This window comes from Octodon degus, unplaced genomic scaffold (genome assembly GCF_000260255.1).
Source record: "Octodon degus isolate 3935 unplaced genomic scaffold, OctDeg1.0 scaffold00499, whole genome shotgun sequence".
NCBI lineage: Eukaryota > Metazoa > Chordata > Mammalia > Rodentia > Octodontidae > Octodon > Octodon degus.
In genome coordinates, this window is record NW_004525075.1 from 218,410 (window position 1) to 237,464 (window position 19,055).

Here is a 19,055-nt window from a genome sequence, read left to right on the forward strand (position 1 = left end):
GTAAAGCCATGCTGTTATGTTGAACTGTGATGGACTCAGGTCAGCAATTTCTGACATTGCCAGTTAAACAGAAGACCCAATGCTATTATGGGCTACTGCACTCTTTGAGAATATTTCGCTGATTTTACACACCTATAATATTCAATAAAGGAACTTAGAAAAAATGGGGTATACAGATGAATGTCCATTTTGTATCTGTGTATTCAAAGTGGTTAGGATAGATATATAATTACATTCTGTTAATGAATAGAATGATTTGTTCTAATGGTGTTTGTAGACAGGATCTCAAGTCCACATCTTGTACAGCAATTAACCACTAAGAAGAATATATGCAGTGTGTTATTTGTTGAATCTGTACTTCTGATTTGATCTGAAACTGTCTCATTGCTGTTTATCAATAAAATTTTAAAAAAAGAAAAAAGAAAAGACTTTCAGAAAATAACCTTGCATATTCACATTCTCCTGGTAATCATTTGTCATTTGAAAGATTTAGAATACTTCTTCCTCTTCAGGAAGACCGACTACTTTATTTGAGATGATGGGGAAAGCAGATATATGGCTTATTCGAACTTACTGGGATTTGGAATTTCCTCGCCCATCCTTACCTAATTTTGATTTTATTGGGGGACTCCACTGCAAACCTGCCAAGCCTCTGCCTCAGGTAAAGCTCTGCGTATGGTTCTGGTTACTTCACTCTTTCAACAGGAAAGTACTGTAGTTTTCATTCAAAATACCTGATGAACAGTAACAAACTTATGTGAAATGGAAAAATGAGACCAGGAAACAGAAATCCTTACATATTTTTTTCCATCACAAGTAGGTGAATTATACTCAATTTTATTGTCTATTTTATTCTTGTTAAAAGCAAATCTGAAGATTTTGGCACTGGCACTTAAGTAAAAGTGTCACAGATTTAAATGCATGAGAAAATAGTCACTACCATTACAAATATACTGATCAATTTCAGAGTGTCCCACAGCAGATATCTGAGTACATAGAGAAACAAAACAGGCACTGTATTCATCTAGTTTTTCTACTTTTAAAGACGGCCTGTAAAAAAGTAACAGAGATTGTGTGGAAATGTTGTAATGATGAAAGACCTCAAATTTCACCAACTAGAGCAAGACTGCACATGACACGAGGAAAATCTCCTTAAGGAACATAGCATTCTTTATGAAGAACATAATAATTTGTTAATAATTATTTTATGCAAATAAAAAAGTAAAAATTTTACTGAGCAAATAGAGGACATTGAATGAATTTGACAGCATTTTGTTTTTAGCCTTATTGGCATTAATGTGACATAAGATCGTCTCAGTGGATGACATAGTCAGTATGCTTCCAGTTGGACTTAGGGACACATGAGTTCTTTGAGTGCCCTAGATACACATGCCAGGAATGTATAAACCCCAAAGCAAAGTGGTAATTGAAATGCAGGGGTTGTAGTAAAGAGAACAGTTAAGAAAACTTAAAAGAAGATATCTGAAAACATGATGTACTTGGGAAAAATAAGTGCAGTAGAGGAAGAAGAAACAGAAATCATGGGAAATGAAGTGTTTCCAGCAGGTTTGGACATTCCTTAAAATTCCAGAAGTGGACTTAAAATGAAATAGTGCTTATTAAAAAATAAGAGCAACAGGAAAGCAAGCAGGAAAGTTAGAAAAGTATGAAGCAAAGACTTTCAAAATGAATTTTCATCCTAATGAGATGTTCCTTTAGGAAGAAAAAGAAAGACCTCATACCCTGTAGGCACAGGACAATTTGAAGCCCACAAGTCAGGGATGAAAATAAGAACATACACTCCACAGACATATGGAGCAAATATAATTTTCAGCCAAACCGGGATCATTTAACCAAAGGTGTCTATACATATGCTAGGGACCATGGACTTATAGACTCAATTTGTTCACAAAGGCTGTTTGTCACTCAAGGTGATTGTAAGACTATTTTCCCATAAGAAGTTATGGAAATACCCATAACGCATTATAAACTTCCCAAACCAATTCTTAACCAATCTTTTCATAATAAAGAGTTGTATAATATAAATAATTTCCTAAAAACAATTTCCCTAGTGTGTTCACAAAAAAGTAAGGAAATTTGTCTAGTTTTCTAGAAACAATAAATTCATACTGTACTCACCATTAAAGTTGACATCTTTGGTTTGCAGGAAGGGGATGGAATGATAGGTAGACTGCTTCCATAGAAACATCAAGAATCTGGCTCTCTGGTATTCTTTCTCTCCTTGGGAGAGAGTCTGTAGCTCACTAGCACCTGCTTCTGGCTCTCTAGGCCTCAACACTTTCAAAGTAAAAACTGGTCTAACGTTGGTCTTGTCTTCCTGTTCTGTACTACTACCTGATATGTTTACTAAGCAAATGAATACAATGATTTGATTTTCTTCTGTGGGCAGAGTGTTCTCTACAAATGTTTGTATCTCTGTTTATTTTTATAAAATTGTATAAAATTTCCTTTATTTCAGAGGAACTTTACTGCACTGATTGTTGATACTCCCCCTCCTCTTCAAAAAGCTCCTCATCTGCCATTCTCTGTTGCTCAGCTGGAAGTTGCTGAAGTTCCTGTGCAGAAAATTCCTCTGACTTGTACTCCAGCAGCTCCTCAACTTCAACTCTGTCTACTTGCAAGCCTACAGATTATACTATAGTGAAAATGTCATCAGCCACAGGATCAGATGTAGGATCAGAATCCTCCTATACAGCCCTAACAGTCACTGCTGTATGATTTGAGGCCTCGCTTCTCAGTGCCTTTAGGAATTCTCAATTAACTCCACACAGGAAAAGTGTTGCAATGCTATTTCTAGAGCACTTTAATGGTTAAATCTCTATTTGAGACTAGTTGAAAGAATTTCAGGAGAAATTCCTTGGTATAGTTGATGAAAGTTAAAGTATACAAAACATTGATAAAAGTCATATCCAAAACACACTTATCTTCAGCAAATGGATGCTTATATACATTCTTCTAGCTTCACAAGTCTTTTTTATAACTGCATAAGCAGTTGGCATTTGATCATTACTCAAGACTTTTGTTGTAAGTGAGACCTACATTTTTTTAATTTATTTTTTTATGTATTTAGTAGTGGGTATAGAATTTTTCACTAAGTAGATTGGACTCATAGTGATCCTCCTGTTTTCAGTGTCCCAAGAGCTGAGATTACAAGCAAGCACCACCACGCCCAGTTGTCTCATCAAGCCCTGGCGGTGCAGTCACCATAGCATCTAGGGTATAGAAATCTCATCCACTGTGCTCTGATTAAGTAGGCACTTCAGTCTGTTGAACCATCTGGCTGATCATAACCCAGGCTGTTTTTAATATGACACTGGTCATTACTAGAGAGTCCACAATAACTAGCTTCTGCCAGCCCAGGGCCTGCTTCCAGATGCTTTATGCTGAGATACCTAGAAAACTAAACTTGCTTCTTTTTCTCTTAAATCCACCTCAGCATGTACAGAAGAGGGATACTCTTAACAAAGTCTGACCTTCCCAGTCTCAATATATATTCCTTGAGTGCAGTGGTTTAAAAGTTTGATTCATTAACTGAAAGAGCCAACCAACTAGGCAGGAGTGAAGACAATGATTCACAATCTATACAATATTATTTTGACCAAGTCTCAGTATTCCAATAATGAATCTGACACTTGGGAATTTTACTACCATAATGTTTATGAAAACATGATTTGTGACCCTTACTAAACACAGTCAGACAGACACTATCTCGGAACTCTATGAAGTGTGAGAAACAATTGCCAGTGAAATTAGGCTCTACTCTGAATATAAAGAAGAGTGCTTTATAAACAAGATGTTAGGGTATTATAAAGAATTGAAAATTACTGTGAGGAAAAAGACATCATATATTTGATATTTTGACCTAAGAAAATAATTGCTGAAGAAAAGCCAGGGTGATCAGATGACAATTAGTAAAAGAGTTAGAAAACTTGAAAATTCATTAAGGATGATAAGATTCTAATGGTTATGGATTTCTACTATGATTTTAACTTACATCATTTTTGTTTGAAATGAGGAACTCAAAGAAAAATAACTAAACACTGCATGCAGGCAGGAAGACAAATTATTTCTTGAAAAGCAATTTAAGAGAAGTGACTGGAGTTTGGTAAAGGAAAAAAAATATTTTCATAAGTATGAATACCCCCATTGCATTTCTTTTCAAACACACATACATGCACACAATATACTTACATATATATGTACACTTACATATATATGGGTACTGATCTCATAGGACAAATCCCTTTCCAGTAAGACTTAATATTTAGCTTTGTCAAAAAATAAACTACCAAAAACAGTGCATTTTAATACAATTAAAAATGAAGCTGGGTTAGTCAGTGGTCTAAGTGCCTGCCTGGCAAGGACAAGGACCAGGTTCAATTCCTGGTACCACATCCAGTGCCAGGCCTGGAACCCCAGATGTGCTGGAACTGGGCATAGGAGTGATACATACCTGTAATCCCAGAGCTGGGGAGACTGAGGAAACAGTTTCACTATGAAACTGAAGTGTATAGTGAAACCCTATATCTATTAATAAAAAGATTTTAAAATATGCTTATTATGCAGTAATTTCACCTCTGGAAATATATGTATATGTTTATAGAATAAGCTTGATGATAACAACATGACTGTTTCCTACATTATATAGATTGATGCAGTGCAGATATATCTTGGTAGATTTACTGATAAACTATATGTACTATGTACCTGAAAAAGTAGTAAGCCTTATAAACACAGTTAATTTGGAAACATGCTACATTAAATGATCTTATTTTAATAGGGTTAACGAGAACATTTGTTCTGGAGCTGGGAGTGTCGATATTCATAGAAATCAGGTTTAATGTTGACCTCAGAATCATCCTGATCTCTGTCTGCTGTCTTCTCTGTGCCAGGTCCACGAATGGGCCTAGGAACTGGAGTCTCCCACTAGAGTCTTCTTCTGGAGGTGATCTGTAGCTTCTTTATATTCTGAGCAAAGATGACATTGAATTAATTAGCCCTTCAAAATAGAAGACAAGTGTTGTGTGAATCCAACTATATGATGTGCTTAACTTAGTCATATTCATACAAACAAAAATAAGAAGCATGCTGGCCAAGGGTCTAAGAAAATATTGAGGAGTATTTCTTTAATTGGAGACTTTTTCTCAACATTGCAAGATAAAATATACTAGAGAGGGCCAGCCAGATAGCTCAATGGATTTAAGTGCCTGCTTAGCCAATTGCAGGAACAGGGGTATGGTTCCCAGAGCGCTGTGCTCACCCTGACCTGGAGCTCACTGAGAAATGCCATAGAGACTAGGTAGTATGGTGGGGAGTGCTTATAACCCCACCACTGGGGAAGCTGAAACAGGCGGATCACTACAAGTCTGATCTGTGTAATGAGGACCTGTAGACCCTGTACTAAATAAATAAAAACAGAAAATATGCTAGAGATTGCTATAAAAAGTATGTTAGAGTACTGAATTAAACACCTTATAAAAAGGCATAATTACATGTCTTAGATATCTATTTGCAATTAGTTTTTAAAAGAGCCAATAGTCTGATAGTTTCTGGTACTACATGACTTCCTTTCCTCAGTTTTTAATCAGTGCTTTCAACTGTGCTAACTGCTATTGCTCTTTTGTAATGGGAAATTTCTTTCTTTACTTCTTCACAGGAAATGGAAGACTTTGTGCAGAGCTCGGGAGACCATGGAGTTGTGTTGTTTTCTCTAGGGTCGATGGTCATGAACATGACAGAAGAAAGAGCCAATGTGGTTGCATCAGCTCTTGCTCAGATTCCACAAAAGGTTAGATGAGGTGCTTCAGTGTTAGACAACTACTCAGTAAGAGTCTGATTCCAGGGAACATCTGCTAATGAAAGCCATAGGCACTATGTGCAGGTTGCACAGAAGCGACTATATGGTTTGCAACTATCAGGGCCATAAGGATGTAGTCCCCAAATCCTTTGAATCACAAATATGACCATCATGTATTGTGGGTGCCAGACATGAAAGTAGAGCCATTAGCACTTACTCTATTCAGTTTCAAGCTTGCTTTGGCCTGGTTTCTTCATATCCTCTTATTACTCCCCTTTGGAATGCAAATGCTTACCTTGAAACATTGAACCATGAGATTGTACCTCAATTTTTATTTTATAAGGCTTAACAGATGAAACTTTCTTTGAGTCTCAGAGGTGACATTTACATGAACTTTTGATCAGTGCTTGGTTTGTTGAGAACTTGGGAAGGAACTGTCAGATTTTCTTTTGTATAGAGTATAATAAAGAACTGATTATTGTCTTCACTTGGAGATTCAGAATGACTTAAGAATATTTGTTTCAGTGTCAAATCCAAAAGAGAAGAAATGTCTAAATTGAGATCAGTTGTCAGCTCAATTGATTTATTAGCTACCCAGAGGTGAGTTAAGCATGGAACTCCAAGTTTGCAGAAAAATCGTGAAAGAATATCCTGGCCACATGAATTGGAGTACTTGATATATCTCATGGCCCCCTGTTTCCTTTCTGGCCAATAATAATCAGGCAACTTCACTACACCATACTCTTCTCTATTGATGTTCCTTACTTGGACCCTGCCAAATATGAACTGGATCACTGAATCTGTGAGGAAAAGAATCATCTCCTTGCAGATGTCAGTGCCAGGTAGAAGCACTTTCTCTGAGTAATGGGCAAGCTGTCAAATACACCAACTTTGAATGTAAACACAAAGAGAATCAATCTTAGAGAAAGAGAAATCTCAACATACCATATTATGTTTTCCACTTTTAAGCATTGTGATGTTTAAAAGAGGATGATGACAGAGAAAATTCCTACTTATTGAATTAAAATGTATTCCATATGGGCTGATATCAATAAAATTTTAAAAAATGATTACAAATAAATTTCCTTAAATAGCACCTTTAAAAAGCATTATACTCACTTCAGAATGAGTATAAAATATAGATTCTTCAGTGTGCAGCCAGATATTTGAATAGATTGTTGCATTAGAATTATAGTGACTATATTGAAATATGTATATATTTATTCATAAAATCACTTCTGTAAGATTCAGCTTCTGAAGTATTGAGACTGTATGCCAAATTTAATTAAGCACAAATAGATACAGAAAAATATATATTTTATTTGCATCACCATTTCAGTAGTTATTCCTATCATCTCTCATTCTCACTTCTTATCATTTATATGACACAAATTAGTTGTGTGACTTCTTAAACTCTAATTTTGATCATGCTATAATTAATAATTTGGTTAAAGTAATTATAGTTTTCTTACCCTAAAGGTTATATGGAGATTTGAAAGCAAGAAACCAGCCACTCTAGGACCTAACACTCAACTGCACAAATGGATCCCTCAGAATGACCTTCTTGGTAAGACTCCAGAGAACAAATCCTAACTCATGAGTAACAGACTATTGAGAAGACAGTTCCAGAGGGAATAAATACACTGAAATTTTGCTATGAGCCACACAAAAACCTCCCAGTACTTCTACATTAATGTTTCAATTCCAGGGGAAAAGGAAGAAGAGCTATTGACATTTCTTTACACAAAATAACAGCCCTTTTGGTCAGAATGTTTCAATCAATTCCCACCTTATGTTTATTTCTTATCTCTAATAATTTATACCTAACATTTTGCCTACTGCATGGTTATTGTAAACTTGGCTGAAAACTAAAACTCTCACCTTTATTACACCTGACTCTTTTCATTCCTTAGAAAATATTCCACATTGTATATTGATAAAGTACTTTGGGATGAAAATTAAGCCTGCTTTTCTGTAACTCCAAAACCATAAAGATTCCCTGCTTCTCTGAATTTCAAACTCAAGAACTTCACTGTCTTTAGGTTCATGTACTGTCCCCTAACACATCCCATATTTTCACTTGCTATTTTTCCCCATTTGGATGTGTTTTTGATTCCTGCCCATATGGCAGTCTTCTAATATATCAAGTCTCAGATCACATACTTTGCAACATTTACTTACTTCTCAGTGGACTAATCACACTGAACATAGTTTCATGGTTATGATAATCTCTTACCTAGAAAACACTTCACGTTCAATGCCTTATATTTATTTTCTTCCTTCATTTTAAAGATTGATATAATCAACAATTTTCATTAAATTCTCCCACTGTAGGTCACCCCAAAATGAAAGCTTTTATAACTCATGGTGGAACGAATGGCATCTACGAAGCAATCTACCATGGGATCCCTATGGTGGGCATTCCTCTGTTTTGGGACCAAGGTGATAATATTGTCCACATGGAAGCCAAGGGAGCAGCTGTTAAACTGGAGTTCATCACAATGTCAAGTGCAGATTTGGTCAATGCAGTGAACACAGTGATTAATGATCCTTCGTGAGTACAATTTTTTTTGTCAATTATACAGTTTTGTATCTTGACAATAAAAATAAACATCATCCTATTTTAAATATAGTTTTGAAAGGGAAATGATTTAAATACTATGAAATGGCCTTTTTACTCTCTACCAGTGATTAATTTTCATGACTGAACAAACTGATGTTTATTCCACCTTACTGTTTGGGTTTTCAGTGCAGTAAAGAGAAAAAAGTAAGGCTTTTATTGAGGACACAGAGAGGACCACAGGAAGATGGCAAGGATCTTCTGACCTAAGACAAAGCAAGCTGGGGTTTTATACACTTTTGCTACTGGCAGAGTGTTTGTGGGGTCAATGACACATAAAGAGGTGACTAGGGCTTTTTGTCTGTGAGAGAAAGAGAAAAAGATGTACCAGGACTGGGGTGAGGAAGGAAGAAGTGGTCATTGGGAAGTTAAGCTGTTGATTCGGGACTCAGCCATGCTAGATGACCACCATAGTAATTCAGCAATTTATATTTGGACCAGAACCTATCACTTATACCAAGAGAAAACACACACAAAGGGGAAGATGGAATGTATCAGTAAGTGGGTGTTATGAAGAACATATTTTAGAATGTGGTCTTTGGTAGAGTGTCTAAGGAAATAGAGGTTAACATTAGATTCAGAAAATGGGCACATTTTATGAAAAATACCTCAAAAATCATATCCTAAGGGAAGGGATTATTTTTAATTTATTTGTATTTTTAAGAAGAATATAAAAATAATTTTAAAATAATTAGAAATGATACAGAATTTCACTAAACAATATGATAGAAATTTAACAATGGTTGTTGCATTGCATATTGTTGTCTTTAAAGTAGTTGTTCTGATTACCAGATAAAGGTCTATAAGATTCGTCAAAAAATTATAGAAAGTAAAAAGAGAAAAAAAATTAACTGTTTCTTGCAATAGATCAACAAAAATCTGCAGTACAATTTCTCAAGCTATCCTAGGTATGTAAATACATATCTTTTTCCCTTCCTTCTTTTCTTTTCCTTTACTTCATCACATTTTTTACTACATTTGAATGTTTTTTTTTCCCTTTCACACTATCCTTTGTACCATTCATATGCTACTTATGCTTTCAGGTTCTTATACTTGTGAAGTAATACTATATTTCAAATGTGGGCCTATCTTATTTCATTTATGGATACAGTCTCTACCTGCATGCATTTACTGATAAAAGCCTCAACTATATATGTTTTATAGCTGAGTAACACTCTCTTGTATAAAAATACCACGTATTTTTTATCCATTCTGCAGTTCACAGGCATTTGAGCTCTTTTTAAGATGCATCTTTGACAAATTGTGTTTCCATAAACAGGTGTACACATATGTCTCTTGGCATGACATTTTAGTTCTTGAAAGATACCTTGGAGAATAGCGGGGTCAAGTAAAATCTCTATGACTAGTTTTTTTTGTGAACTATCCTCACTCATCTTCACAATGTTTGCACCAGTCTGCACTCCCACTAACAGTGGAGAAGGGTTCTTTTTCTCCACAGTTCCTCCAGCATTTGTTATTTGTTGACTTATTGATGATAGCCATTCTTTCTAGAGTGAGATGTAAACTTAGTGTCTTAGAAATTTTCATTTCTTGAATGACACATGATAATGAATACCTTTTTGTACATTTATTTTCCATTTATATTTATTCATCTGAGAAGTATATATTCATTTCAGATACCCATTTTTTAATTGGATCTTTGAATTTTGAGGTCTTGAATTTTTTTAAATTTTTATATGTTCTGGAAAGAAGTCTCCATCTCAATGTGTTTCCCATTTTGTGGGTCTTCCTTTTACTCCGTGAGTGATTTCTTGTTCCTTTTCTTTTCTTTTATTTTTTTCTTCTTTTTCTTAAAGGATTTAGTACAGGGTCTCACTACACAGATTGGACTGGAAGTGATCCCCCTGTTTTCAGCACTGTGATTACAGGTGCACACCACCATGTCCTTCTCTCATTCACCTTCTCAGCACTCTAGGGGCAGGGCCAGGAGGGCACACCTGGAACTGAACTGGACACTGCATCTTCCTAAGCAGGCACTTTAATCAGCTGAACTATCTGGGCAGACTTTCATGATTTCTTTGGATGACCAGAAACTTTTCAAATAGAGAGATGTCAGTACTTAATTCTTTTATGAACATTTCATAAAGATTTTGTTCATGAACCTCTGCTTACTCCTATGTCTTTAAGATTTCTACCTATTTTCATTTCCAACAGATTTATGGTATTAATATTTAAATTTTGATCCATTTTGACTGTAGTTTAGTGCATAATTATAAACATGGCTCTAATTTTAGTTTTAGGCATGTGGAAAGCCAGTATTTACAGCATCATTTATAAAAGAGTCTATCTTTCTTCCAAAGAATATGTTTGGCTCCTTTGTCAAAGATAATGTGGCTGAATGTATTTGTAGTTCTGTCTGCATTAGTAACTTGTGCTATTTGTTCTCAGGTCTATTTTTTTTTTTTGCCACTATCATGTTGATTCTTTCACAATAGCTTTCAAATATAATAGGTAGCATAATTTCAAGTGATGGATTGTGATGCCTCCTGCCTTTCTTTTGTCCCCAGGATTTCTTCTACTAGTCTAGGTCTCTTCTGATTCCAGATGAATTACAGGAAATTTTTCTGTAGATCTGTGAGGTATACTGATATTTTAATTGGAATAGTGCTGAATCCATATAAGAGTTTTGGAAGTATGATCATTTTCACAATTTTGTTCATCTAGGGGGCTGTGGAGATGGCTCTGTAGAATAAGCGCTTCCATGGCAAAGGCAAGGGCCTGAGTTCAATCCCAGTTCTGGAAAAATAAAATATATATATATATATATATATATTTGTTCTTCTTATCCATGAGCAAATGATATTTTTCCATTTTCTGAAATTTTCTTCAATCTCTATTTTGAGAGTGCTGTAATCTTCACTGGCTAGATCTTTTACTTCCTTTGCAGAACTTATCCCTAAGAATTTTATTTTCTGGGTGTTATTGTGAAAAGCATGTTTTTCCTAATTCCCTTCTCAGTGTTTTTGCTGTTTGTGTACAGAAACATTGTTGATTTTGGGGTATCGACTTTGTACCCTGCTATACTATTAAATTTAGTTAATAAACTTAAGAAACTTAGAAGTCTTTTGGAAGTATTTGGGGATCTTCTATGTTAAGTATCATGTCATTTCAGAATAATGATAATTTTATTTCTTTTTTGCTTTTGGGAACAGATAATTTAATGAGACAAACCTGTGTTTGTCTATCAGTGATGGTCACGGTAGATTGACTCTATATCTTTAGTGCTTGACCACCGAAGATATTTTTTAATTTTTTTTATTTAAAATGCTTTTAAAGCACAATTTAAAAAGTACATTTAAACATTTACTATGTACTTCAATTTGATGAGAGCTTTTATTACTACGACAGAATGCATAGTTGAAAAACATAATAAATTTGAAAAAATATAAGCTGTTAATCCATTAATTTTTTTTAAATTATTCGTTTTTCTTTTAAATTGTACATACTTTGAGACAAATTAATCTTTTTTTCTTAAATTGTAAGTGTTGAGTATTTTCTCATAGTGACAAGAAAACACAAAACTACAGGGATATTCTGTACATATAGTTTCATAAAATTAGGTTGTATAATGTTTAACATGCTGGAAAATTTTGTTCCACTTACCCTGAAGATTTTTAATCTTGTTCACTTTTTAACACTTCTCACACTTCATTTCTGTGTATTGCAGAATAATACAACATAGTACAATATGCCACATTTTATTTACCAATTTATTCCTTCATCAAGTGTTCGTGTTTCAAATTTTCATTATAATGAACAAAGCTTTGAATTTTTGTATGTGAATACGTGTTTTGCTTCTTTTGAATATTAGCAAAGTGTAGAATTACTGCCACACAGAAGGGCTTCATGCTGTTGTGTAAAGGTCAATCTCTTTTCCAAACAAGTGTCAGTATTTTATACCCTAAACCAGCAGTGTAAGAAGGCTCCAATTTTTCTTCATCAGTAAAAGAACTTATTATCATCTACATTTTGTATTATAAAGGGGTCACAATATGCTATCTTATTATAATCTCACATTTCTTTTGACTTTATATAGGAGTAATAAAACTGTTGCTTGCATGCCTTTTGGTTATTTATATTTATACTTCTGTGAGATTAGTTTCAATTCCTAAAACTTTTGTGAATTAGTTCTCTTTTTACTAGTTCATTGTAAGTATTCTGTATTAAATATGGCTCAAAGAGCCTGACACTTAGTTCAGCAGACTAAAGCACTACTTAGAGAGCAGTGGCTAGGATTCAATCCCTCTTGTGCTGCCAGTGGGGCGTGCTGAGACAGTGACTGAGAGAGGCGCGGAAGCGCACACGTGTAATCTCAGCGCTAGGGAGGCTGCAAACAGGAGGATCACTACCAGTCTGATCTATGAAGTGAGACCCTGAAAACCATGTACACCTTGTACCAAATATATAAAAAAGGAAAGAAATGTGGTATTAAACCCACTTTTCAGATATTTGATTTGTGGAATCTTTCTTACATTCAAAATACATGGATGGACCTTCTTTTCTGATACATTTTAAAGCTCAAAAGTTTGTAACACTAATAAAATACATTTTCACCAATCAAACTTTCCAAAAGCACAACAGAAATCAAGTTGTAAAATATGTATATCTTTAATATTAAATCAGTATTATGCAAAATTTCAATAATGAGAATATGCAAAAACATTATTACAGAAATACCTTAATAGTTCATTGTCAAAATGAAAGTAATAAAAAATTGATTGGCAAAATACTATATAAATAGTAATAGATAATAAAGAAAGAAGATAACTCAGGATAGAAAAATAAAACAGGAAATTAGAAGATGAGAAATTTAAATATATTTAATACTTACATTAATCATCAAAAGACTAAATCATTACAAAACAAGTATAGCTTGGATTTGATATCTCATTATACATTCTGATTGTAAAGTATGTCTTTTATAATTACAACTGAAATCAATGAGTAAAAGAGCAAGTACAGTTATGTTAAGTCATACTGAAATAAGATGTTGTAAATTTATCAACATCAATTTGGCTAAAATATAAGCAATGATTAAAGTGAATATTTAATAATGCTAATTAATAAATAAATGTTCAACATAATTTCTTAATTTTTGTAACTATTAACTCTCAGTAAAAAACACTTAAAATTACCAAAAAGGAGAAATATAATTATACAGATATATTCATAATAATGACCTTTGATGAAAATATAATGAATGAGAATATAACAGAATTGAAAAGCCTAATGAAAAGTTTGAAACCATGAAAAATATAAATATTAGTGCCATAAAACTGGTAAATAAATTTCAAAAGAAAAAAATATAAAGAGTGCATTATCCAGGCATAATAGAATTAACTTTTATTTATTTATTTATTTATTTTGTATTTTGGGTAAGGTTCTACAGGGTGTTCAGGGTCTCATTACTAGATTGGACTCATAGTGATCCTCCTATTTACAGCCTCCCAAGAGCTGGAATTATAGGTGTGCACCACCATGCCCAGTCTCAATTGCCATCTCAGTGCGCCCTGGGGGTGCGGCCAGCATGGCTGGGGGCTGGGCCGACACGGGAATTAACGTTTTTAAAGTTAAAAATTTACACTTTTATTTTTATTTTACACTATTGTGTAAAATTCCTCATAATTCCTCAAGAATTTAGATTTAAGAAATACACCTCTACGCTCTTAAATTTTGACAAATACATTGCAACTCTACTTACACTGTATCACAGAAATTTTATTCTTAACCTCATCAAACACAAAAAAATGCGAATTGATAAACAATATACACAGAAGTATGTGCAAAATAGCATTAAAATAATAGAGAACAACTGTTAAGAATCCAAATTTTCCAAACCATAAAATGAAGACACGAGTCCTGTAGTTGGGAGACTCTCATAACTATATATAATAGAATTAAGTAATTACCACCAATAAACTCAGAGTAGCACATGCTATATTATTCATATATAAAAATGAGGAAAATATCATGATGTCAGTAGTCAGAACAGTACTTAATTTGAGAAAGAAACTCATACTTACCTAATTTACAGAGTTGTTCTTGGCAAACGTAACATCTAACTCATGATTTTCAGAGGTATATTGACATCTTTACTTCATAAGCAATATCAGCCAACAATATATTAAACAACTATTCACATAATGACAGTGCATTTCATCAAGCTTCCCATATTTAAAATTCGATTATGCATAACAAAATGAGTTTTAAAATGTCACAAAGTGTTAAGTAAGCATAGAACTATAAAAGAAAGAATTTATGTACATGGAAGTAGATCTGCCCTGCTTATGGCAGTGTGAGACAAGCTGGAACAAAAAAAAGGATCTGCATGTGATTCAAAGTATGATCATGAGTCAAAAAGTCTGAGCAGTGTACTTTCCTGATCTGATATAATTTTGAAAAACCTCTGTTAGGTAGAAATTAGAGAGAAAAGGGTAGAAGAACCAAATACTTAACATTTCACTCACTATGAAAAAGTTCCTCCTCAGAAATATCAAGTAGAGTTTTTCACTGGCCACATACAGATAAAAAATGCCTATGAGAAAATTTCAACATAAAAAAAATATTCTAAGATGACCTACCTCATACTATACCACATTTTCTGACTTTCATTTTTGATACATATTTTGACTCATTTTTATAAAGACTTTTAAAAATCTTTGCTAGACTTGGGGAAATAACCTGGCTCTCAACGTTGGTCTTTCTGTTTCCCTCTAGCTATAAAGAGAATGCCATGAGGTTATCAAGAATTCAGCATGACCAGCCAGTGAAGCCCTTGGACAGAGCAGTCTTCTGGATCGAGTTTGTCATGCGCCACAAGGGGGCCAAGCACCTGCGGGTTGCAGCCCACGACCTCTCCTGGGTCCAGTACCACTCTTTGGATGTGATTGGGTTTCTGCTGGCCTGTGTGGCTACTGTGATATTCCTCCTCACAAAATGTTGTCAATTTTGTTGTCATAAGTTTGCTAAAACTGGAAAGCAGAAAAAAAGGGAGTAGTTGTGTCCTCATCTGAAGTTGGGTGTCCTGATAGGTAGACATTCTCCAGTTTATTCCAGAAAAAAAGTTCTTAGGGTGCCAGATTCCCTCCTCCTGTGACAAATTCATAAATTACTTCTCCAAGTCAAATTTTATTTCCAAGGGCTATAACCCCTGCTTATGAATTAGAAATATTTCATTTTATAAGATGTACAAATTAAGGCAACACTGAGATTCTATCTCACCCAGAAAGAATGGCTATCATCAAGGAATCAACCAAAAACAAATTCGGTCAAGGCCATGTGGAAAAAAGTAACATGGTCTACTCTTGGTGCCATTGGAGACTAGTACAACCACTGTGGAAATCAGTGTGAGGATTCATCAAAACTAGCACTAGCGGTTCCATTTGACCAAGCTATCCCTGTTCCAAGTGTTTTCCCAGAAGAACTGAAAGCATCATTCCACAGCAATACATATGCACCTGTGTATCTGAGCAACTAATTTGAATTTTTATCAGCATAATTTGTTATAGATAAATGTTAGAAACAACTGCAATGAACATCAATTATGGAATGAATGAAAAATGTGATTTTTTACATAATGGAGTACTACACAGCCATAAAAAGGACAACCTTGAGCTAATTATACGTAAATGGATACCACTAGAGACCATATTCATAAGTGAAATCAAACTCATCTATAAACATCATAGTATCTCCCTAACTTAAGAAACTAAAATGTACTTCCGATTTGATTTGAAACTGTCTCATTGCTATCTGTTTATAAATAAAACTTTAAAAAAAAAAAAAGAAAACTCTTAGCAAGTTAGGAATAGAAAAAACTTCCTCAATCTGATGAAGGTCATCTATGAAAAATTTACATGTATACTATAGTTAATATAGTGGCATTAGCATTTTCATCATAAGATCAGTAATGAGGAAAAGATATCTCTCTCAGTATTTATAGTCAGCCTATTCTTGGAAGTCTTTGCCAGTGCAATATGACAATACAAGGATACAAAGATAGGAAGGAAACAAGGCAATATTTTCGATTCAGAGGTAACATGATCATTTGTTTAGAATATGCTAAAACATATGTAAAATAACTATGAGAACTGAGAGTAGACTTAACAAAGTCATAGGATTAAAAAATCAGTTTCAATATCATGTCTGCATCTTGTACAGCAATTAACCACTAGGAAGAATGTATGCAATGTGTTAATTATTGAAACTGTCCTACAGATTTGATTTGAAACTGTCTCATTGCTATTTGTTTATCAATAAAATTATGGAAAAAATAGGATAGATATACAGCTACTTTCTCTTAATTCAATGAGAAGAAAAATTTTTACAAATAGTGTTTGGATAGGATATCATGTCTGTATTTTGTACTATGAATAACTACTACAAAGACGACAAATGCAATGTATTGATTGTTGAAACTGCCCTACTAACCTGTTTTGAAACTGTCTCATGCTATTTGTTTCTCAATAAAATTAATAAAAAAAGAAAAAAATCAGTTTCAAAAGTCAACTGTATTTCTATATCCTAGCAGCAATTATTGAAAAATTAAATTTATAAAAACATTTATAACAGTATCAAAAATTTAAACATGTAGGAAATTTTTAACAACATGTGTGTAAGAGCTTTACAGCAAAAAAAAACCATGCTTGGCAAAGGGAATTTTTTAAATTAAATAATAGCTACACCATGCTGATGGAATGGAAGACTCATGGTTATAAATATGTCAACTTCCTGAACTGATTTATTGGTTTCATGTAATCCCAGTCACACTCCCATCAGATGGAGAAGCTGCAGAGTTCATTCATTGCCAAACAATTGCTTATAAACATAACAAAGGCACAAAAGTTCACTATAATTATTTTACAGAATTATTCTAAAAATGATTTCAGGACAGTGTTTGGACAGGATATCAAGTCTACATCTTGTACTATGAATAACCACTATGAAGACAACAATATGCAATGTATTAATTATTGTAACTGTCCTACTAACCTGTTTGGAAACTGTCTCATTGTTATTTATTTCTCAATAAAATTAATTTTAAAAATTAAAAAAAAGAAACTAAAAAAGTGAATAAGAGTCAAATCTACAATAGGTTTTGTAAAAGGGAATGAAACTGCTGAAAAATGAAAGTACAAGTAAGATGGATGAAAGGGGAAAAGAAAAATACATATATACATCAGAAAAAACAGTAATACTACTGACCATTTCTAGTTTATTGAAAAACCTGTGCTCGATCAATTGTGAATGATTATTTTCTAATCTGAGCAACTAATTTGAATAAAATAATATGCAATATATTAATCATTGTTAATCTCCCCTTTTTTGTGGAACTGGGGATTGAACCCAGGTCCTTGCACTTGCCAAGGAAGCCCTTATTCCACGGAGCCATCTCCCTGACCCTCTTATTATCTTGTTTGATATTCTGTATCAATTTTTTTCTGTCTTTAAAATAAAAAAGAGGAATGTAAAAATAATAAATCTCTGTGAGTGATGCCTATTGAAAAATATTGTTAAAATTTACAAATTATACCAAAATACTTTATTAGCTTAGCTATAGCTCACAAGATATTTATGGACATGTAACATTCAAAAATCTATGCAGAGTATCAGTCTAGTTTTATATAAATTTAGTCTTCTATAGTTACATTTGGTGAAGAATGGCTGGAGTGAAAAATCACTTTATCATTAGTCCCATTAAGTGCAGAAATAATATCATAGACCATAATTTGGAAGGAGTCCAAATAATACAAAATTTAAATAAGCTGTATGATAAATAAGCCACTAAATGTCCAGAGACCCTACTATAAGACACATGCCACATTGAGCTTTGTAGTTCTACTTGAAAATTACCTGTATTGCATTGTAAACATGAATCAAGCCTCACAACAAAAATATCCAGCCCAGCACATTAATTTAATTAAAAATTAATTTTAAATTATTTCAGAACACTTGAGGGAATAGCAAAAAGTTCACAACAGAACTTTTATGCAAGTCATCACATTTACAAGGCAAATAGAACCAATAAAATATATTGAAGTTGACAATGTACAATCATGCACATAAACCGTAATTAATTCTTACCAAACATAACATGCAAGCAATGTAAGAACAAAGGATTGACATTCATTGTACAGTAAGAAATACAACAAATTATGACCAAAATCATAATTAATATGCAAACATCTAAAAAGTGGTTGCAACAGTCTGCACTCCCAGCAGTGGAGAAGGGTTCCTTTTTCTCCCCAGGCCTTCCAGTATTTGTTACTGGTTGATTTTCTTATTATAGCCATTCTTTCTGATGATGTAACTTCAGTGCTTTAATTTGCATATTTTGATTGAGCAGTAATGTTGTAACTTTTTTTATATATTCTTTTGTCGTTTGTATTTATTCATCTGAGAACTGATGCCCGTTGTTGTATTGGATCTTTAAATTAGGGAAGTCAGATTTTTTTTTAATTATTTAAATGTTCTAGACATAAGTCCTTTCTCTGAAGGACAACTGGCTAAAATTTTTCCCACATGGTGGGCTGTCTTTTCACTGTATTGTTGATTTGTTTTGCTGTTCAAATGCTTTTTAATAGATTGAGATCCCAG

General features: G+C 33.6%; 1 protein-coding gene across 2 annotated transcripts in view; it reads left to right on the forward strand.

Annotated features, from left to right (window-relative positions):
- Positions 1-16,167, forward strand: part of LOC101591665 (UDP-glucuronosyltransferase 2B31-like) — a 210,242-nt gene extending 194,075 nt beyond the window's left edge. For both annotated transcript variants that reach the window (XM_023708723.1, XM_004648632.3), the window contains exons 2-6: positions 513-661; positions 5,678-5,809; positions 7,298-7,385; positions 8,153-8,372; positions 15,177-16,167. In XM_023708723.1, the coding sequence (XP_023564491.1) occupies positions 513-661; positions 5,678-5,809; positions 7,298-7,385; positions 8,153-8,372; positions 15,177-15,456 (869 nt within the window). In that variant the 3' untranslated portion in view covers positions 15,457-16,167. The remainder of the gene's footprint in view (positions 1-512; positions 662-5,677; positions 5,810-7,297; positions 7,386-8,152; positions 8,373-15,176) is intronic.
- The last annotated feature ends 2,888 nt before the right edge of the window (positions 16,168-19,055 follow it).